The sequence below is a fragment of the Pseudoliparis swirei genome, chromosome 8 (assembly GCF_029220125.1).
Source record: "Pseudoliparis swirei isolate HS2019 ecotype Mariana Trench chromosome 8, NWPU_hadal_v1, whole genome shotgun sequence".
Taxonomy (NCBI): domain Eukaryota; kingdom Metazoa; phylum Chordata; class Actinopteri; order Perciformes; family Liparidae; genus Pseudoliparis; species Pseudoliparis swirei.
In genome coordinates this window covers 8,337,565-8,361,044 of record NC_079395.1, presented here as the reverse complement: position 1 = coordinate 8,361,044, position 23,480 = coordinate 8,337,565, and the positions used below count along the sequence as shown (strand labels likewise).

The window sequence follows — 23,480 nt, the reverse complement described above, 5'->3', positions numbered from 1 at the left end:
CTCAGGAGGTGCTTTGTACACACATGCAATAATATTCCCATATCGGTTCTTCATGCGGTTCTCATCCTTCTTGGCAGAGTCCCATGGCGCAGACTGTCCTTCAAAAAAGCTCTGAAAAGACAGAAAACAGAGAACAGAGAGGGGGAGATGAAATATGGTGTCATGTGTGAGCACTCTAAATGATAACAGGCTAAAGAACACAATCTTCCTCTTTCAGCGCCACAAAAAAAGGGAAAGGGAACATTGGCAATAGAAAAAAAGACACAGGGCAGAGATATATTCACATCATTATTAGACATGAAACACTGAGAGGGTGGTGGATCCTGGGGAGCGGTGTCAAACAGCTAGTGCCATTAGGACAGAAGTGGCGGGTGTCACACTCAAAGCTCTCCCCCTGTGCCGCTCTGCTGGGCGGCGCCACCGCGGCGGCTGTCATTCTGCCGCTTCTGAAGGACTCAATCAGTTTGTCGTGGGGAAAAATAAAGCGAGCTCATCGTCTGCACATCAAAACTGCGCCGCTCAGATTACCCCTCATGAAATATGTATCATCTCTCGCTGGGGAGATTTCCATTCTGATGGCACACCAGGCACAATTAAGCCAAATTATGAAAATATGTCTCCACTGCCAGTCCACCGCTGTTCAGCAGGAGCGGGTGGGGTTGGCTCCAAGCAGACTAGTCTGGACAAAAACATGTTATTGTTCTGGCTTTATAATAGTCGGCTAATGCACATTTAAAAAAAGTCTGCCAATACATTGGAATGCAGACTATCTGAAAGTAAGGATTCGGAAGCATTTATCTGAGCCTTAACAGATTGTTTGGAGAGCTTCTTTTAGCGTGCCGAGCCAGTCGGGGAGAGCGAGGCGGCATTGTCTTCAATCATCAGTGTTCCAGGACTGGATAGTTTCATTCATCTCAGCGCTACACTGCAGGCAGCAGGCCGTTTGTCTAGCCAATAAAGGCCTTTCAGATACCGCACAAGGACACATTCCTATATTAAGTCCAGAGGATTAGTGACTTCACTGAGAAACAGCTTTAATAGGCTAAAAATATGTCCCATCCTTCCAGTGAAGATGGGAGCATGTCTCGGCGATGGATTACTTAGGCCTCCCCTCCTGTGGCAGTATGTCTTGAGTAAGCGCTCGGGCCAACGTCATTCTCTCTGTCACTTTGAAGGATTCAGGTCTAACATCAAGAATCTGAAGACAAATCATCTTCAAGCCGAAAGGCTTTACCTGCCAACTTTAGAACAGTTCTCGCTTAAACTGAGTGACCCTGCCTGTCTCAGATGCTCTTGTCTCCTTCTTCAGGCTGTTTAGAGGCTGAATTCATCAAAAAATAAAGAATTATGCTGATAAAGTTTAAGAATCCCATGAGGTAGAGATTATATGAAAGCTTTCAATTAAAAGGCTATATACCCAGACTGGGAATATTTGGCTGCTTACAAATCTCGAGACAGTGATTGAAACTGTAGCTTCGCCAGGAAACAACTATGTTGCAGTAAAAGTTGTTGTTGTACTTCATTTTAGTGCATCTGCTGGTCGTTTTTCACCATCCGTCAAATTATTGCTATTGGCCCAGATCCAAATTGGTATGTTTTTAATTACAGGCTCCCGGCTGCACGCCAGTCCCAGCTCTGCTCGGACCGTAACCTCTTTCTCTGCAGCGATCACTACGGGAACATCTACATACAGTACAGTGGCAGCAGAGCACTTGACATACAATCCACACTATGGCAAAGCAAAAGGTAAAAAAAAAGGATGGGAACACAAAGAAACAAAATTGTGGAGTGAGTTGCATTTGGATTCACGAGTTAGTGTGTGTGAGAAAAGGAGACTCATTCAAACGGACTGGTGTTCCTTTGTGGTAAGTCGACGTGCAAAAGGGTTTGGACATGCAGATACTTTGTGATAGTTTATAATAAAGACGGCGTTATGAAGCTTTTGCAAAGGACACAACATAAATTGTGAAACGGCAGCCTTCCTTTTTCATGGTGTTTTCCAATTACCAGTCATATCATCTGTTTGGTCCAACTTGTAAATTAACTTTGGGATTTAGTGGGTTCAGCTATGTGATAATAAAACACACTAATGAATGTGTAGACCCACACCTACATATGTAATTAACTAGTACAATGTCTGCAATTGCTGGTGGTGATTATGTTATCTTACAAAATATATATTTTTTTACATTGTACTGGAGTGGTATGCTTTCGAAAAGCTTGATAAAGAAATATAAGCATTAACTTATTGAGCAGTTATAGATGCAAGAATTTCTCATCATGAAAAAAGGGTTTTACAGTGAAATTGTATAGACTTGACATACAAATAAAGTTACTATTTCACACAATTTATCATCTGCAGACTATCAAAAGCTTTGGTTACTGCTGTTGGTAAATTCCCTTTTCAGACTAGATCATAAATGTGAGATGATGTAATCCCACAGGGACTTAGAAATAGCCAACAGGCATCATTCAATTACAAGTAAAAAAATAAATAAAAAAATCACAAATAACCAAAAGTATTGGCTTACCTCGTTTATCTGATCCAAAGTTAACGTACAGAATTAACAAGAAGCATGGGTCAGAGAGAGATATAGTACAGTGTAAGTCAACAGGTTTAGATGTGCACTGAGCTCCAATCATCATCAATAATAAACAGTTAAAAAGGGCATTAACCTGAAGACAAGATTGAGATGAAGAAGACAGCAGCGGAACACAACACACAAATGAATCGCTCTAGCCAAGTGAGAATGAGCCTCGTCACACACTTGAAGCATCCCACAGGTCTTTTGTTTTACAACAGGCTGAGGACAGCCCGGTGACAACAGGGTAAGGAGATGGGGTCCAATCAGTCGTTGGCATTACCGCCTTTTGATTGACTGTTACGCATCCATGCGATGCCGGCCGCGTGAACCCACAACACCTTTATCCATAATGAATAAGGCCCGGAGGGCAGCCCAAAGCACTCCAGCCCTTCAATGATCTCATGCTGCAGGTAGCAATGGGAGGCTGCATTATTTAATTCTGCAGTCATGAGGGGGAAGTTGGGAGTTAATTACTGATAAATCTGGCCCGCAGTTAGTAAGAACTAAGCAGGGAGTGAGATGACGTGAGAGAGAGAGAGAGAGAAGAAAGCAAGGAAACAATGCTGGGAGGAGTAAATAAGAAAGTGAAAAAGAGATGAAGCGAAAAAAACAGGTAAAGGGAATACATTCACCGGGTGAAGAAAAAGATGTGATGTCGGATAGAAAGACTGGAGTGATACAGATGAGATATTTCAAAAGACGGATGTTGAAAGTATAGCTTGAAGCCATGTCTGTTGCAGCGTGGCATCAGGGTGAGATGAGGCCTGCTGGTGTGGTGCTGAGGGATGGGGAGGAGGCTGGAGTGGAGCCAAGCCCTGCCAGCCTCCCGGACTAATGAGAGGAAATGAAAGTGACGCTCATCTGGGGCAAAATCTTTTGTCTTGGCGTCCGATTAGGAACGCTGGAATTTGACGACAGCCTTAAGACAGCAGCAAGTGGACCTGATTCAAGTGAAGGAGGGGACATGGCTAACACAGCCGTGTGTGTGGGGGGGGGCGGGGGGGGGGTTGCATTTCATTCACGTTGGTCTACATCTAAGTCTCTGAGGGGAACTGGGACAGCAACACACGGCGCACAGTGCTCGCTGCAAACAACAAGGAGCAGATGAACAACAAAACGAACCGCACCGTAAACACACAGAGGCGGGGCATATTCACAATTTATCATAAAAGTGCATCTGGGGAGAGACAAAACAGAGAGAGAGAGAGGGAGACAGACAGAAAGAGAGAGAGAGACAGTGACAGAGGCACGGGACCTTACACCATGACACAGACGAAGCCTCGCATCAGACCGATGCACATTTACACTCGAGAATATCGGTGGAGAAGTTACAAGTCTATCGCCGGGCTTTATTTGAGCCTGGGCTACGTCCTATACCTCGTACTCCTCCTTGAAGCCGTAGCCCTCGGCGCACTTCATCTGGGTGATGTGCTGGAGGAGGTCTGCCACGCGGATCGCCGGGTGCAGCTGACCCGTCTGGTACGGCACATCCACCGGCTCCCGCTTCCTCAGCGAGTGGGTGTGCGACTGCACCAGGCTGCTGGTGTCGCTGCCCATGTTCTGGCTCTCATCTGGGGGACACAACAACAGGTCAGAGCCGGTCAGGACACAGAGGTTGGCGCCAGCAACGCAGATTAAACCAGTATATTGTTATCAGATACATACGGGTGACATAATGCTTGAAGCAGCAAATGGCAGTGTTTGTTTTACGAGCTAAACGGCGCACAAAGTGGAGTTTGGTTGCCTAGGTGTTGTCCCTCGTCTCCCATTTCATATCTCAGTTACAATTGTTCCCATTAACAGATGGCTCATTATCTCATTTACTGTTTAGCATTATGTCACCGCCTTCCAGATTGACAAACAACTCTCCACTAGTAATCTGTTTGTTATGGATGGTCACAACAACACAACATCATTGAGTAATAGAATGAGTCATGTGGTGGTGGGAAGGTTCAGGTCCATCTGTCTCAGTGTGTGGCTGGAAAATGTGTAATATTACAGGCCTGCTGTCGGACACCATATAGCCATATGAGGCCCTTTAAGTACAGCACGTACACTATGAGCATTTAATATGGCTACTGTCAGAATAAAATAAGTTTTCAACTGCAAGAAACAGTATAGAGCAGTTGTAAAAGTATAGAAGAGCTGTAAAACAAGTTTACTTTTTTTTGGTTTACTGGCAGTACAGTATGCTGGTTTGGGCTGCAGCTCATATTGAGAGCCAGAGTCCATTCCAGTGCTTTCATACTGTAATCCAGTCAGTGGCAGACATGAGGCACAGATGCTGTGGGGAGCCAGCGGACGATGGAGGGTGTCCAGAAACATGGAAGAGGAGGATGTGAGTGGGTGCGGTGGCCCACAGTGAGCATGTTGCAGCAGGCACCGTCAGGAGCATCACACAGACACAGCGAGGATTCAACCCCTGCCGCCCGTTTGCCCTCCCCGAAAAAATTAAAAACTAAAACAATCAAACCTAAAAAAAATGTAAAAAAATAAACAGGAGGGAAGCGGAGATGGGAGGAAAATGTATGAGGTGATGCTGCCATGGGGCACTGTACGCACTTTGACCATGCTAGGCTAATGGAGGCTTGGTGGCATGGTGCGGAGGGTGGTGAGATGCTAACATGTCCACTGGTCATGCAATAAATGTCGTAATGTCCAGGTCAGAAGCAGCCTCTCACTTTTGGCTTGCTTTCTGAGTAAACACCACCTCCTTCCCCCAAACCCAGGGCCCACTTGGGAAAACTTACCATTAATGGGCACTTTTTAGATAGCAGATAAATAGGAGGTTACGTATGTAAAGAGAAAGAGAGGAGAAGAGAGGAGAGAGGGGATAAGCAACAATACAGCATGAGAACCTGTTACAGTAGAGTGTGTTTTAGAGCTACGCTACAGGGCTAGATCACATGCCCTCTCAGTCCAAACGGCCGAGGCAGAAAGCCTAGTCAAGGGGGATGTTGAGTGGATGGATGGGGCAATTTCAACAGTGCAAGACAAAAGTAAAAGAACAAAACAAGGAAGTCATGGATTTCGAGGGAGAAATTAATGGTGAAATACTGGTCGTCTTAAAAACAAGTTGTATTTGTTTCAAATTTGTATTTGTTATTTTTTTTGTATTCTGACATTCTGGATTTCTGTCTATAATTGCTATAATTATGATTGCATGTGCTAGTGGTAACACCTGCATTTGTAGCAAATCTATTTATTTATTTTTAAAATAGGAGTGTGCGATAAAATCGAAAAAATAACAACTCCTCTATGATCTAATCAGTTTTGATGGTTAACCTCAACTGATGAGACAATGCTGCGACTGAATGTGTCGCAACTGAAAGCATGTAACCTTTTCTGGCTGCGACAATTTCATGTTAATTATTTCATGCTTCATTAAATGTGGAACTAACATAAGCAGCCGTCATACCATTGATGATGAAAGACACTGCTTTAGGTGGCAGTCATGTGTCGGAAAGAAAAAACCCAGAACGTTGTGTACTTGTAAAAGCAGGTATGGTGCTTGTGGTGGAGCTGGAGTAGAGTTGCTTATTTCATCTTTCTTCGAGGCCTTGAGTATTAATTTATTACAGTTCTAGTGCCCCACTTAGCAGCTGCATTATGTGCTCCTCTGGTATAAAACAGCTTATGCTCCTTTAAGATGCTGCACTTTGCCAGTTCTAATTAACAGAAGAAAAAAATTTGTGTTTTTATATTTCTATTTTATCACTGATGAATAAACACTGGCAAAAAACAAAAACAAGTAGGTCACTATTAGTTAGCCAAAGGCATGGGGAGCGACATTAAAAAGAATAATAGACAAGGTTGTTGTTTTGGAGGGAGGGAGGGGAGTAAATTGCGTAGCGAGGAGAGAGGGGGGAGGGGGAAGGGGGGCATGACAGCTAATGCAAGACTTTAGATGTTCAGACCGAACGCATCCCGTTTTTGAGATTTTTGTTGAGGGGTGCCGAGAGAGAGTGCTTTTCTGTTTCCTCTCTCACATTATTAATTTCTGTTTGTGTCTCAGTGCAGCTGCTCTGCCTTCAGCACAAAGTCGCCTTGGCGCCGGGGCAAACTGCCCCCCCCCCCCGCTGCCCCCCCTTAGACACTCCTCCACATCCAGTCCACATGTCTGTCCATGCATATGAGAGGTCAAACATGTATGTGACATCACACGCACGACACGCAATGCGGATGGGATGGAGTGAAGCCAGCCTCAGCACAGGAGAGCCCCTCGTTTGACAAGGAGGGAGAGGAAGAGGAGGGGAAGGATGAGGAAGAGAGAAGGGGAGGGGAGGGGGGGGGGGGAAGCAGCAGGCAGGTATGAAGGTGAGGAAGCCATCTTTTATAAAAGAGCCAACCAAACCAAAAAAGAGAACAAAACAAAATCTGTGTTTTTTTTTGTCCTCAAAGTTTTAAGTCTTCAAAACAGCCATCGTATGAGTGTAATGCACGGTAATGTTCCTCAACGTAGAAGTAAGAATACATAATCAACAGCAATGGGAAAAGGAGATGTGTCTCACCTAAGATAGCAGTTGGCACAAAGGGATCTGCTCATATCCCCAACAAGTGCAGAAGTTGGAGGAGGAAAGAGAATTGCAGTAAATAAAAGAAGCCAAGATAAATCCACAGAAAACAACAATAACAAAAGATAACAGACAGTTTGCCAAGACGGCCTCATATGTCCCAGAGAAAAAGCTAATTATACACTACATTTAGTTGATTAGAAATCTAGCTGGCCTTTACTTCATCTCATCAATGAGCTATGATCTGATAACAGAAGACATACAATTAGGCTATACTATTTGGAGAAATTAAAGTTATGATTGAACAGCTGAGAATATAAAACCCTTTATGTTACAGCCACAGATGTAGCAGGGTGTAAACCCATCCAAAGTCAATTTATCTAGCTTCTCATTTGTGAAATTGTTCTCTAATTTTTAAAGCACTTAAAGCCATTCATACCACCCATCATTTTATTAGAATGTAATTCACATAAAAATAGGTCTTACCATGAACATAAAACTAATTATTACTGATTTGGTTTTCTCTCATCAACTCATCCCAACACTTCTGAAGGTGTCACGACGTCTGCGTATCACACCTTCCGGTTTCACTCTCCACCACAGCTTCTACACTAAACACTGCTCTGTTGACCAACAGATTAGCGTGAGCACATACAGTGTGTGTTTACCTGGGTAGTAGGCGTTGGTGGGGATGGACGCACTGAGCGTGTTGGCTTTAGGCAGCGTGAAGGAGGAGGGGGGTGATCCAGCTGGACAGGAACAGAACACAAGGAAATCAAGTGGATTTAGTAATCACAACTTTAACAATAATAATGTATTATCATGTTTCATGATGCTGTATATATTCTCAAAAACACTATCAGTTTGGAATTAATAGTTTAAATGCAAAGATTATTGGCAGACAGTGGCTCAGATTGCACAAATATTGTTAGATGTTTCTTGGACTGTTGATATTTCCTAAAAAAATTCTCAACAAAGTTCACTCTCTTTTTTTTACCCAGATTTTATGCAAACAGTGGTGTGTTTTTAATACAATGACAGATTCCCCGTGTCCCTGTAATTAGACAATAATATTATCATTAAACTGATTTCCCACTTACAGTCTGGTAAATGTGATTCTCTGGCTTACAAACACAATTACATTGGCCTTCATTGTATGTTGTTGGCAGCAGAAATCTCAGAGACCTCAGCAAACTCAACTAAAGTTGCACTAATTGTGCATGGCTAGATATGTATTTGGAGCATATATAGAACATATTTTAAAAGACGATCATGTGATTTGAAGTCGACTTGATAAGCATAGTAACTTTAGCTGGAATACATGCAGTGGAACAAAACAAATGCAGTATTTCCCTCTAAAATGCGGCGAATGAGTGTAAATATAAAGTAGCATGAAATAAAAATGCTCAAATACAGTTGACATATATAAAAAACAAGTTTATAACCGTATTGCCATCTTCTCTCTTATCAGACTTTGAGTTCCTCATGCAGTAAAACCAGAACCAGCAACCGTGCTCGCAGGGTTTGGGTTATCAGTGCAGTTTGTTCAGGACTATAATCTGTCAGCGGCGTGTTTAGAGCCCACATGACACGATTGACAGCCATGTAAGGTCATGGAGAGCGTGAGCGTACAGTATCGAAGGCATTACACTGATAGAGTCTAAAGTAATGCATTTAAATCATTTGCGCTGGCGGACAGAGGGCCAGATTTGAACATCCACGCTAACAGACAGTTAATCAAGGTCAGAGCATCTTTGGGGCTCAACCTCTGCAGGGGTGTGGAGACAGAGGCTGCTGGGGAGTTTTAATCTGATGGTTTTGACTGGGATTATACCAGGTCAAGCCCTGGGTGCAGACAGCTGAGCTGTCGATCAACAAAGTATTAACTTTAACCCGGGACAGAGAAAATGAATATAGGCTATGGTAGCAGAGCACATTAAATAAGTGTTTTTCCTTCTTGGATAGGAAACAACAGGGTGCCGAGTTCAGGACCTCGCAACGGACTTCTCAGCTTTCTTGTTTACTAATAAGCTTTGAGGTCAGGTTTGGGAATTCAAGCTGCCTTGATTGTTGATAACAATACAAGACAGGCCATTAGCACAGCAATATACATGTAGTATAGTGCTGGTATCAGCAACTTCCTAAGAAGTACATTATTAATACTGCTGACTTTAGTTTACTTTTAGTTTATTTAACCAAAAATAATTAGAGAAACTAAAGAGATTTAAAAGGGGAATATGTAAAAAGGGTACAACCAGCCCTTGGAGGCCTGCGAAGAAAAAACAAAAAAGATCAATATCTTTTTCAATATCATATCTGAGTGCTTTTTGTCATATGAAAGTGAATCATTTTCCACTGTTATGAATAAGCCGGTTCCCCATTGGCTACCAATAACGCTAGTAACAAGGGTAGATTTTCAAAAGCTACACAATTACTGTAAAATCATTTGCACTGGTTGAATAGTCTCGGTTTGAACAAGGCAAATGAAAACAAAGAGGCATTGAGACTTTTCTTCATTAAAAATCCATTTAACACTAATTTATGAAATTGGATGTGGTAAATTACAAAAAAGGAGGGGGAGGGTTTATCATTGTAAAAAGAAAAAGTAAAACGGTCAGTTTTGAGAACAATTGTTCCACAATTCTACAATTTCTTTTGTAGTGAGAGTCAAAACAAATAAGATTTCAGTCTTAATGCAAAAACAGATATTTCACATCGCAAATAATGATTGAATACCGTTTTCCCCCCTACTTAATATGTGCCTGACTCCCCTGTTGGAAGAGTATCCGACTCACACGTTTAGGTTGCCCCAGTGTAATTATTTCCTGAGCAGTCAAGTCGGAATTCTTTCCCACGTGACCAAACCAAATAAATTGCCTCCGCGGTGCTCGCTGCTTGTGACGGTCGGCAAGTCGGCTGAAGCGAGGCCGTCTTACCTCGGCTGTTGAGCGTGAGCGCGAGCGCGCACTCGCTGCGGCTGTTGAGCGTGAGCGCGCACTCGCTGCGTCCGGTGAGCGTGAGCGCACACTCGCTGCGCCCGTTAAGCGTAAGCGCGCACTCGCTTCGGCCGTTGAGCGTGGGCGCGCCCTCGCTGCGGGTGTTCAGCGTGTGGTTGTGCGTGTCCATGAAGGACAGCGCCTCGTCACAGTTGGTGCCCTGCTCCGTGTAGCTTTTGTCCATGGAGTTGACCATCACGGTCATCTCCTGCCGGGTGCTGTTCAGCGTCTCCTTACGCTTCTTGGCCAATTTCCTTTACGGGGGACGAAATACAAAAATAACAATCAGACGAAAGCAACAACCGTTCTCGGATATGATAATGGGAGCAATGACTCGTAGATGTAATGTGATGGCTGAGCTAATGTGCCCTGTGTTGTGGTCCTATTAGGCTTCATTAGACTCCAGGTGCTTTTTCAAGCAGTGCGGTATAAATCCTGGAGTATGTGTGACACCCTAACCCAAATACATCAGGATTAGGGTTAGGTCGATATGCTGATATGCATCGGGTACGGAGAGAACACACAGAAAAAGAAACGCACACACGCAAACACACACATGCACAAGCACAGCACAGATGGACAGATCACATGTCACTTTTGCTGACTCATTCTAGATGTTACCTATCACCTAAAGCTGTGCGCGATCAGATCGATGTCGATATTCATGAACTGTTCAGCCCGGATGCATCATGTGAGACTTTAATAAAGTCTTGAGCCCAGGCCTGCTGTTTGACCCCCACACACACAAGGGTCACACCTCTTGTTGTGGCCCCAGGCTCTGCAGCATCCTCCCAATGGACATTACACTGATTAACACTGTGGGCTGTAATCCTCACTGTGTAAACACATTCATGTACAAGCATCTTTGCATTAATCATGTGTGTGTGTGTGTTTTCTAGTCCCACACATTTAGCCTACTCTCATTGATATGTATGAGTTGGACTAAATGTATAATGTAATAATCATATAAACTTAAAGGGGAACACCACCTGATTTAAGATTTACAACGTTACCTTCACGACCCGGGAAAGTTCAATCAATATTTGTGAACATGAGCTACTCTCTCTCGAAGCCAGACAACAGAGACATGCGTCTCAAAGTATAAAGTCTGGAGCTGCTCCACAGACAATAAAAAAGCAAATATTCTGGGGGAATATTTGCCTTTTCATTATCTAAATGAGCTTTATTCTATTATCGTGTTTTCCGTTTTATAGTGTTCAGAACATTCCCCTGGGAGCTCTCAGCATTGTTGGTTTTTGGATTTAGTTTGGGAGAGAGTTCATGTTTACTAATTTTGTTGGACTATCTAAGACGATAGGAATAACATGCACGGATTTTGAAAATGGCCGTTGATGAAGTTAACAAATCACTGAATAAATATGCAGCCGATTAGAAAATTCAAAGATTTGATAAGCTCGCAATTTTAGCTCAAAACTGTTTCCCTCTATTATTCCAACCTCCGACTGCAGAAGTGTCCCCAGTGAGCAACACCCTGACTGGGAACTGACCCTGACCTCCCCAGAAATAGGAGCCACTTGCTGTACGGTGATAAATAATGCATCATGTTATCACTCTAACTCGCAGTTAGACCTACACATGTTCCCCGGTAGCTTGTCAACAGAAAAACAGCAACCGGCTTGAGCGAGAACGCACCGTCAGCTGGAACCATATCGGATGTCTGCTGCTGTTCGGTAGCTGGAGGGGAGCGAGCGCTGTACAAATTAACTATGGCAGCCTTCACACTGATCCTCACACTTTGTTCCTCTCTGTGTGACCCCTCTCCCTATTTGAATTGCAGTCTCTCTCACGGACAACTGCGGTCTAATGATGCACTCCTGCTGCTTTGTTTTCGCAAATCTCCTCTGTTTATTCAATTTTGACGCCGCCTGGTGCCATATGGCAACAGGCCCCCGCTGCCTTCAAACAGTCATTTGCTCTGAAGGCCGCGACGTGAGGCTAATGGTGGATCCGCTCCTCAGAAGGCAAAGTGACAAAGTAGTGACATTTTCATCATGCCGGACTCACTTTTTGTCTTTAATCTGCAATTAGAGCGGGGAACAATATGGAAATCTCGTCTCCTGCCTTACGTTATAGCTTCATCTGGTAATGGGGAGACGTGAGGAGGGGAGGGGAAGCTGTATGTACCCCAGGCAATATTAAGAATGATTCGGCATTGTGTGCACTCATGCGGAAGACCATTAAGAACCACCATAATCCTAGGTTTTAATACTGTATCCCTTCTTTTATGTCTGTCTGTTAGGACTTGCATTTCCGCTTTCCTGGCCTGTGTAACAGCTGAGGAACAAGCGCGGAGATAAACGAGGACGCACAGACACCAGTGCCAAAAGGAGGAAAGCACCAGCAATACTGGGATGTTTGCGAGGCACCGTGGGTGTTAGATGGAGATTAATTGCCATGCTATTCTCTCCTCATTTGTAAGAGGGGGGAATTTAATGATAGATGACTATATTACAGGGTCTGATGTGCCGACGGAGATAGTACGAGGAAGTGTACATCGGAGTGTTTGTGCATCATGATGAATGTGACCATTTATCATGTCCCCTGGTAGTTAGCATACAGCTACACTGACTGCTTGCAGGAATGCCCAACAATACTAATGGGAATGTTTTTTTTAAACAGCATTGAATGTGCATCTGAAAAGGGGAAGAGACAGACAGATGGCAGAGGTGTTTGAGGAAGTAAAGACTGAGCAAACACTCCAGGTGACTATATTAGGCAACTCTCATTAGAGGGATTACATGACAGACGTGGCTCATCTCGGATCCAAGTGAGCCGGGCTTCTGACTCCGCGAGTTCAGCTACGACAAAAAGGAAGCCCCGTGAATTGTGTGTCTGTTTGCGTTTGCCAGAGTCTCTGTTCAGTGGGAGGTGATGCTGCGGCAACTTCTAAAACAAGAGCTTCAAAACCTCAAGCTCAGCATGGTGGGCCTCATTTCAGCGGCAGAGCCGCCTAAACCTTGTGACATTGGGACAAAGAAGGCTTCATTAGACGATCCACACACATCCGCTGTGCATGTGTGTGTGTGTGTGTGTGTGTGTGCGTGTTAGATGACTGACACGCAGCTGGGAGGGGCAACAGAAGCGTCTTTGATTCACCCAGTGGGGGCATTTCAGTCGTTGTTTGCACTGCGTCTCATGGCAAACTTCTCTCCATCTTTAACACATTCTTCCATTTAGTCATCCCTCCTTTATCCGTTTATCCATCTTTATATTTACCTCAGGACAAAATTACAAAGAACTGATGGAAACTGTTTTTTGAATACAGACTGTATTCAGGAAGGCACAATGCTTGTTCATCTGCTGAGTCTTCATCAATTCATTAAGACGATGAGTTTTTGTCTTCAATAAAATAAAGATTGTCCCTCATAACTCTTAATTTTTAAATGTAATTTTAGCTCCTCATCCATCCCCAAAAATAATTTAACACAACAATAGCACTGAATGAGTACAGTGACAAAAAAGTAGGATTATGTCAGTCTGCCCCAGGGTAGTTTACCACCACCGGGATGACTGTGTGTGTGTATGACGACTGGACTCTGGACTGTAAAGCGACTTCGAGTGTCTAGAGAAGCGCTATATAAAATAAATGATGATTATTATTATTATTATGTTTACTGTAATTATTTTTAAAAACTGTGATGTATTAAATATATGTGGAGGCATATATAGGGGTTTGAATTATTTAGGATTTTAAAGGTTCTCTACAACATATTTAACAACTATTGGCCATGTGAAGTTATAGTGGAGTAATGTCCACATGAGCAGTGCCTGACGACAGCCTCTGGGTGCAAGGGGCTGTATTTCAGGGGTCCGGTGTATCGAGTGGATATCCGGGCCAAGCCTTCCTTTTCCAGTTGGATCAGCGACTGGAAGACGCAGACTGAAATTGGAGTTGATATGGGTAGCTTGATACAATTACATTATTATATTGACAAAATATACTTAAAGTTAGTCTGCGGAACTTTTAACTGGTGATGAAACCATCTCAATTAATTATAGATGCCACTCTGCCTCAAAGACCTTTTGATTGACACTTCAGACCACCTGAAAGCCTGAATAGCAAAATGTCCCGGTCTCTAAAATCAAAAGATAATTATTTTCTCACTTGCAATTGTAACTCAAATGTCTTTTACATGTGTATCAATTTTGATTTTATGATTCAAACTTGATACCATTTGCTCAACAATATAAATAGTGTGTGCAAGCTTCCGACTGCATTTATTTTCTCAAGAATAAACATTTAGACTCGATACCAAAAGTTGCAACTCAGATTTCTCCCTCTATCGCAATGTCCCTGTCGGTATTATTCAAATGTATGTTACATGTAGTTCAGAAAGTAGCTGACGAGAACAACTGTACAGTAAAGTGCCAAACAGATGAAAATGATAAAATCATGTTAAAATCTATGCACTGAAACGTCGTCCTGCTGCTCTTCCTCTTTCCCCTTCCTCATCAACATTCAGAGCTCGTAGGTGCAAAAATCTGCAAGGCTTGTACCAATTAATGTGATTCTTGCTGCATGTTCGGCTGGTGAGGTTTAATGAAGGTATTTGCCCTGAGCACATTATGTTAAACATGGGGTGCTCAGTAGGCCTCCCGTGAATGATGATGTGTATGACTGTGTGTTTTCAGTGCAATTTAAACATTTTAAGCAATTTTCTTCTCTTCTGGTTATATCATTGAAAAAGTTTGAGGAATTGCGGTACGCAAAGTGGCATACACGTTTGTTTACCAACAGGGCCACTAAATTAAATGCATGCGCTCATCATAACATCAGGGATTTATGATATAAGTGACCACCTGCCAGATGGAAATGGAACTGTTCTCTCCCGAATGAAATATATTTTGTATAAGCTGATATAATAAAACAGAAGGAACATCAAGCAACACCAATATTTATAGACTAGATTCATGAGTAGATATTTCGTGCAAACATTATGTTTTTTAATTGAAGTCCCTCTGCTGTGTCAGGGTAGAGAAAAGCATCAAACTGCATTCAGGGGTGTTGCAGATTGCAACCACCCGGATACCCCTCGCTCACTCCTCCCCTCCCAGGACGACCAACTCGGACGGTGGCGAGCGTCACCGCGGCTTTGCCCTCTGTTAGCGCATTCTCACAAGCGACACAGTGGCCTTGGGTCTCAGCAGAGCTCCGTCCGCGGTTTTAGTCCGAACCATGTCTGCTGGATGTTGGCCGTATCAACTTATACGGCGTATGAAATGCAGATGTTGTATTAACAACTTGTTTCCACCACCCCAAATGGACCCAAACAACTGTTATTGAGGGTCTAAAGCTGTTTTGCTGGGAACAGCTGTCTGCTGCGACTGGACACTAAGGGCAGGGAACCAAAACAGGGAAGTTGTTGATGGAACTCCAAAGGCCAACATTTGTTTGATAGTACAGGAAACAGATTTTAATCTAGATCGAGCAACTGAAAGGTCAAACCTCCAGCTTTCTATGTCTTACAGTGTGCCGGTAATACAATTATGTATTTTGTTCCTTTCTGATTACATCTTAAAGGTGTCTAGGTTTTCCACTGAGGGAGTAGTTCAGTATTATCTTATCTTACATGATAAGGATAATATATTGGTAGTAATATAGACGATATCTTCACAGTCACATCACATACCTGTGGTTTGAGGAGCACTAGACCAGCCTGACCAATCAGTCACACAGTGATACAATAAGTGTGCTTGTATTTAACATTCCTGCTACTTGATGGAGGAATCCAACACTTGTGGGAATAAAGACCCAATCGAAAACCTTGCCCTCTGCCATTGATCTGTCTTGTCCCCACCAGCTGCCTGTCCGGCCACCTGATTAAAGGACGGTCATATATTTGATCACACATGTAACTGCATCCCTAATGAGCGCTCTGACTGATGTTATGTGTTGGGAGCTAGACCCTGCAGCCCCCTCTGGCAATGTACCGAAAGTGCATATTTTGGCAACTGCAGGGTGTTCTCATGCCTTTAAAAGACTTTGATGAATGCATGAGAACATTAATGGGGTTCATCAATCATAGAGGTGTTGTAATCTCATAGCTGGCAAGAAGGCTGTCACCAGGACTGCAGATCAACACTCCAGAGGAGAGTATATTAAGAAAGCAGTCTATAATTGATTTGATAATATAAACTTTGGGTTCATGCAACATATTAGTTATATTTGTGAGACAACCTTAGATACCCTAAGAGTAGTAACGTTAAGGGTAAAAGGTTTAAACATCTGTCTTACAGAGCAACTCTGTGATTAAATGCAACATCACCGGCTTCTGCTTCAACAGCTCACGGCAACAAATCATCTTTCCAATTAGCTAACATGGTCCTATGCTCGCCTCACTCGAGTGGCTTCCTCGTGTCGACCAATGACTGACACGAGAGAGAGAAAGACGAAGAGGAGATGGAAAGATACAAGGAGGATGGGGGAGGTAATACTGAACTGTATATACTTGCTCAGTAAATAAGAATTGCAATAAAAATAGTAATATTGAATGTAAAATGTGGTTTATTGAGCCTTAATATTTTTTTATTTAACTTATTCTAGTTTACTTCTTTTTTAGGGAGTCATAATTCTCAAAACAAAACTCATGTACCTCCTGCAGTACTCTTACCGCCATTTGAGAAACACTGCCATACATTCATACACCGACAACAAACAACATTACAGGGCAGGCGAATAAATCTATCAAATCTTAATTTCATTTGTTGTCAAGTGAATTTTACCCTTTTAATTAATGTATTACACCATAAATACATGGTTTAAATGTGCATGTCAAAATGCTGCAGTTTAGACTTTCCATTATAGAAGTTGTGCAGAGGACTATATGACTTGTTAGAGAGATTCAGGAATCTGAGGAGCTCTTTAATTTATTTATTCCCACATTCTCTTTGCGTGTTTTATTATCTATAAGCATTTGCTGCTGTCATGACACATTTCCAAATAGGGATCATTACTCCTTATCCAACTGTATATTATGTTGTAATCTTGTGAACTTGACAAATGAGTGTCAACATGTGCACTCTTCTTTTTCGCTTTAAAAAGAATCTAAACAGTAAAACCCCCAAATTTATTTTGACGCCTGAGATGTAGAAAAACATTGACCGTATGCTGTCGCAGTGACACAAATTAATTTTACTCGAACACATCCTGTTAAATGTTTGTGAAACAGAATATCCAATTGGCGAACCTAAAACCGGTCATTTAAAGCAATTACGCCTTAAAGAAAACCTTCTTTAAGGCAATGTGTCCTTCAAATGGAAGAACAATGACAACTAAGTCGTCCCCAAAACATGCCGGAAAATGATCTATTAGATCCCTAACTTCCTGTGAAAAGTAAATCAATCCCTTTAAATTGTAGACTTTCATATTTATGCAAATTACCGACTATCCAAGAAAAAAAAACGATTTGAATGTAACACATAAAATAACAAAACTGATACTTTGATTGTTTCTCCGACAACCTGCTTAGCTCGGTCAATGTGTGTGCTCAGCTTTGATGACGAAACTCCTCCAAGTCACTGGGGCTTACTATCCAAGTCAGCTGTGATCTAATATGAGTGACACGCAGGTATTCAGAGTCATATTATCTCCAGGTGCATTCTGAGATGTTCTTTGATGTGAGGCAGCCTCCATTCGCTCCTCTGATCACAGCCATCTCAAGACAGATTAGTCGGCATCCATCACAAAGAGCCTGTGAGCTACAGGAGTGACGGCAGAGCTGCAGAATAAGCTTCTTTACCATTCAGACTGGAATTATCGGTTCTATTAAGAGCGAATGCAGCAGCACTCCGGCTCTTGTTTTATAATGTCGGAGACATCTAAATAGAAAGGAGGTTATTCTGTGATCACGTCAGCTTGTTCAGCGGGGAAGCCGACACCTTGTCAGCTTAAGACACAACTCCACCATCACCATAGAATCAATGGGATGGATGTGCACTAAGAAAAACAAAAACATGCTGGCAAAAAGGGAAGAAAAGCACAAGATGGTGTGATGACAGAATGAGAGTATGAAGTAGGGGTAGAGAAAGACGAGAAATTATCACATGCAGATGGAGCCAAATAAGATCACCATGTTAGCTCATGCTTTGATTTTTAGTGTAACAACAAATAATATGGTCAATCCAGCAAAGCTATTGAGTGCATTCAACAGAGTGTATAGATAAGTGTACAAAATGTGAAATATTTGGACTGGCTCATGCCTTAGTTCTGGGCACAACTAAGGCATATAGATTCACTGCAATATAGACTTTAAAAAAAATCTAACTTTGACAAGTCAACAGAGATGAAATCATTGGAGGCAAATCAAAAATTCCCACTCAGTAAAAATGCAGCAGCTTCTGCATTGATTATTTGTTTTGTTGCTTTCACAAGATGAGTTTGGCAGCCGTACAATCATTAAGGCAGTTTAGTTAATCATAATTAAAAGTCGAGCAGAAATAATATTTGCACTAACATTCTCGTGGCAGGTTTATTTGGTGGGGGGTGTAGCTTTCCTGCTTTCAGAAGTCGTGCCAATGTGACATACAGTATCATGTGCTCATCGTGTGGAGATGCATTGGAGTGGCGTCCTCCGTTTCCTCCAGCAGAGATTACAGTCGGCCTTCTGTAATAGCTCTGAGCGGGAGGAGGGTGACGTGGCTCTTTGCATGCATGGGAAACAGCATGTGGGTGAGAAGCATGGCACTAACATTACACAAAGTGGTTACTTACAGGTAGTAAGTGTAGGAGTGATAGGTTCTTCTGCCGAGTGGGGTGGTGGTAGAATTAAAGCAGTGGAGGAGGGAGGGGATGGAATGAAAAGGAAAGAAAAAGTAAAAATATATTAATGTTTGAAAAAAGAGTCGAAATGAACAAAATCAGATATGGTGGCATATGTGGAGGTAAACTAGTGATCATGAGGGCAAAGGTGATCGCTTGGAGTAATGTCATGCTTTGCAAGGGGAGGGGGGCTCAGTACAATATATTGATACTTTCTAATTATATTGATATTGAGCTTGTCTACAGTATATGCTGGTAAATCAGAGACAACCACACTGTGACTAAAATACCCCCTTTCATGAACACATCATTTTACACCCCTGTATACATTACCATGTCTGACCTCCAAGGTTGTAGCTAAACGAGTGCTTTGAATGTCTAAACACAACTCAATTCCCCATTGTTAGCAGTAAATTACACAAAATGCAAAAATTGAAGTCATCTCCATCTCTTGCTTGATTAAGGCTAATTGAAAACAATCCCATTACTGAGTGCTGATTTTCACACCCACCCACTGATCACTGTGCTACACAGAAAAAAATCAAGAATCTCATCTTCCTGTCAAAAATAAACATATATACTATACTATAAACTATGCCTCTTCCCTCAGCTCTACTAAACTCACCTGAACTAAGTCCATAATAACTTAACTGGGGAATGAATTGTTTTTTCACAATCAAGATATTTAAGGAAACCAACGGGTGACCACCAAAGAAAGCTCTGCAGGAACTGGCATTGTATTATTTCAAAAGGTGGACAAAAGGAGGTTGATATTTTCTGAGCTTTAGCTCCCTTGATTCTTGGGATATGTACAGGGACCCCTCCTCCAGTATCGGATCCAGGGCTAATGTAAACTCAGCCTTCAGCTATATGGTCATCTGCTTTCCTTCTGAGCCTTTCATCATATTTTCTATCTTATCTCCTCCACGCCTCGCTCCATACCACAGGCCTAAAAAAACAGTTTTCCTGTTCCCATCCCAATGTCATTGAAGCGCTGCGCATTTGTTTGAGGGTGCCGCGGAAACGGATTAATTTTTCATGGCACACTATATCTCATGGCTGTAAACAACCTTAATGGGGCGTATCAACATAATCAAATTAATTATTTAGTATAACGCTGACAATACTGCCGTTTGGGGGAGAAATATACAAAATGATGAAACTAAAACTACTTATTTGTGAGTATTCTGCAAGTAACTTTCAACCTCTTCCACAAAGTAGTATTTCAACGAGTAAGAAAGAAGGCTTACCTTTTCTTCATGAGGAGTACCACTCCTAAAAAGATGATGACGAAGAGGAGGATGCCAGCGATGACCCCGGCGATCTTCACGGTGTGGTCCGTCTGTTTCTCTGGCTCCACAGCGTCGGGTTTGTGAGTGGCTGCTCCTGAAAAACATCACAATGCATTGAGATCAAACAAAGAAAGAGCAATTCATCAGGCAGCCTGTGGAACAAATCTAATGACCCGTTGCTTTTGTTCGGCATGCACCAAACAGCAGAGTGCACATCCATACTTTCACTTGAGCCTCTATGAATTAACCAAGTGGATGACGGAGGTTAATTAATCAATGCACTGATATTCAGTGACATTCTGTGGACCGTTAATATCAATACACACGGATTCTCAGAGTATTGTATATTCCGAAAGGAAGTGACTCCCTCTAACTCCACCTTTAGCTCCGTCCTCAGTGGACATCCGCTCGGTGTGAATCAAGCTGCACTGGGAGAGATAAGTGCGAACCATCTTTACCCTTGGTTAATCATGTTTGGGGCAAATGGCTGCTGGGCTGTAAAAAAAATGTAGGATGCAGGGCGGAAAAGATAATACCCAAGAAGATAAAAAAAAAGAAGGCTGAAATAACCGAAACATTAAATATCAGCTTGTGGAGGAGATAGCCAACAACAAGAGACACAAAGAGAGCGGGGGTGAGGGGGGAGGCGTCTTGTTTTAACAGCATACGCTCCCTGGGAAGTGATAAGAAGCACGAGCAGGAAAGCAATGTTACTGGGATGATGACTGTCCACCTGAACAACACCATTATTCCTTGTCACCAGGGGTAAATTTAGAATGATAAATTGTTATGTCAAACCAAATCTGCGAGAGCGAGCGTCCTACTCTACTCAGCGTTGCCATTTTCTCGCTATAAAAGAAGGTAAATATCTATCCCAGGCTGGTTGTGACATATTGTTGTTTCTCTGCTGTGTTATCAACAGCCAGGCCTTTATTTAGATATACGCTTTTAAAGCGGCGCTGTGGAGGATCTTCAGACTGGTGACATATTAACAATTATGTCTGGACAAATGGAGCCGACCATGTGCCAATATACCGGCACAGGCTAATCTTACAGAAATGCTGTCAGGGACAAATCCCCATTTGAGCTGTGAGTGCTGTGTATATCCGCTGCTACAAGTCAATATTCTTCCATTCTAGCCTGAGAGAATGTGAGACTCTTACACACAACAAGCACAAACTGAGCAGAATTGTAATAGTCAGACGCTAAACTCTTGAAAACTCTCCAGATCTTTAGGAGGAGCTCTTCAGAATCCTTTTGTGTGTTCACAGTTGTCCCCAACTGCAGCAACCAACACCTACCAACACTTAATCTCCCAAATATAATAAGGAATATTCATGAAAAAGGATTAACTCCTGTCAAAAAATCTCCAACACTGATCAAATGACCACCGCACCTCAAGTCGGTCTTTCATGTCCAGAAATGCTGAGAGGATTAAGGTATAAGACAATGTTTTTGATTTAATCACACCAGTTCTATGAATATAGAAGGTAAATAAACAAAACCACACACATACAATATGCCACTTGTTTGTTTTCCCGTGGAGGGATTCGTCGTTATGGCCGCCACATTAAAGTCATAGTGGGTAAAACACTGTTGTGGACAGAATAACTGAGTCGGTCAGAGGATGTGCAGAAAGCTGCAGGTCTGACCTGTTAGTTGGTTGTCACCGGCCGCCGGGACGACGCGGATGTAGGGGGTTGTGAGCTGAGTCACGAGTATGGCGGCTGAGGAGAGTCGGTGGATCCAGGATTGCATGCAGTCGAGAGAGAGAGATAGAGAGAGATAGAGAGAGAGCGCGAGAGAGAAAGGCCACACTGAAGCTTAAAGCAGGTACACCAACAGTTATCATCATCAAGCAACATCGAGGCAGAGAAAGACACCCATTACAGTATTAAAAATAATTTCCCATTTTGTTTAGTCAAGTTAGAAACAGCAATCATTTCATGCAAGTCCATATCTTTGTGAGCCAAATGCAGTGCATCAAAATGTATCCCTTCAGGTGAGAAATTGCTTATATGATCCATGTACTTCTAATCCGTGCTATTTTACCTCAGCCTATTGAGCCGTGTAGATAGAGATATCTGGAAATCCACACAAAATCCATCGTGGGGCTGGAACATATAAGATTGTTGGAGCATGTGACAGGACCTCCCATGGCCCAGAGTGGAGTGTGACCAGGACTCCCTCTGGCCTTATCAATTCTGCTCCCGGATCAATGGTGCCTAGAATTCATCAGCTTTAATGTGTGAAGCAGGACGTACAGGCAGCATAGCTAAGTACCCACAGACCTCACTGGGCACAGGCTGCCTCCCAGTCCTGGGAAAACACTGGATCTGGGTAAATGTATTGATGTGAAGACCGTACCACACGTCTACGAAGGGTAACTACTTGTATTAGAGCCATTACAGGGTACAAAATAATAACGTTCAGAGAATTTAGAGGTCCTAAATATCTGGGAATTTTACATTTTAAATTTTTCAGATTAAATTGGTCAACTACACGGATAACCTCCAGAATTCTGAGTTGTACTTGTTGTTTTTCTGCAAATATGTGACTTTAATTTAAGAATTTCAGATTGTTTTCCTTAAAAATTCAAAAAATGTATTACTTCATAATAATCTCAGGCAAGCCAGAGATATTTTCTTTTCTTGGAATATTACCCACCTCCCCAGGCTCCGTAATTTGGTTTGTTTTATACCTACAATGGGCCCAATAAGCAGTGGTTGTGATGTGAAGAGCTCCAAATAGCAAACATCCTCATTCACACTATTCCTACCTTTGGTGGCTACTCGAACACAGTCAATTTTGGTCTCCTGTACAGACAGAGGAATCAAGTGGTAGAAGAGAACGGAAAGAAAAGAAGAGAATCAGAGTGGAGTACGACACACATGCACAGACAGGAGACACACACTTTCAGTGGCAACAACACCTATCTGAGACCCCATGGTTACAACAAAACAGCTCGGCCAGTTCCACGCTGTCCCCTATCATCTGCTGAGCTCAACGACTGTGACACAAAACGCAGTTAGGCGAGAGGGCCTACAGCACAGATTAGTGGTGCTGAGCTGCTGATTTGTCAGCCAACAGCGATCTGTCGGCCGCCTGCAGCACGAGGTGGTCAGCCACTGTGGAGAAACCAGAGCCCTGTGACAAGCGACACCAACCCAGCATGTGAGGCTCCAAAATGACACGTCGGGGAGCCTTTCTGAATATGTAATGGGGTTTGAGCTCTGACAACAGCCTTCAACAGCATAACCGACACACAAAAAAACACTGCTCTCGCTGCTGGCAGAGAAGTTTGTTGTCAACAA

At 42.7% G+C, this 23,480-nt stretch overlaps 1 protein-coding gene across 2 annotated transcripts in view; it reads right to left on the bottom strand.

Annotated features, from left to right (window-relative positions):
* LOC130198165 (receptor-type tyrosine-protein phosphatase mu-like) overlaps nucleotides 1-23,480 on the bottom strand; it is a 143,340-nt gene that overhangs the window by 26,947 nt on the left and 92,913 nt on the right. For both annotated transcript variants that reach the window (XM_056421281.1, XM_056421282.1), the window contains exons 13-21: nucleotides 22,946-22,982; nucleotides 21,819-21,893; nucleotides 20,125-20,260; nucleotides 18,827-18,856; nucleotides 10,036-10,349; nucleotides 7,768-7,848; nucleotides 7,097-7,123; nucleotides 3,963-4,156; nucleotides 24-111 (exon numbers count right to left, since the gene is read on the bottom strand). In XM_056421281.1, the coding sequence (XP_056277256.1) occupies nucleotides 24-111; nucleotides 3,963-4,156; nucleotides 7,097-7,123; nucleotides 7,768-7,848; nucleotides 10,036-10,349; nucleotides 18,827-18,856; nucleotides 20,125-20,260; nucleotides 21,819-21,893; nucleotides 22,946-22,982 (982 nt within the window). The remainder of the gene's footprint in view (nucleotides 1-23; nucleotides 112-3,962; nucleotides 4,157-7,096; nucleotides 7,124-7,767; nucleotides 7,849-10,035; nucleotides 10,350-18,826; nucleotides 18,857-20,124; nucleotides 20,261-21,818; nucleotides 21,894-22,945; nucleotides 22,983-23,480) is intronic.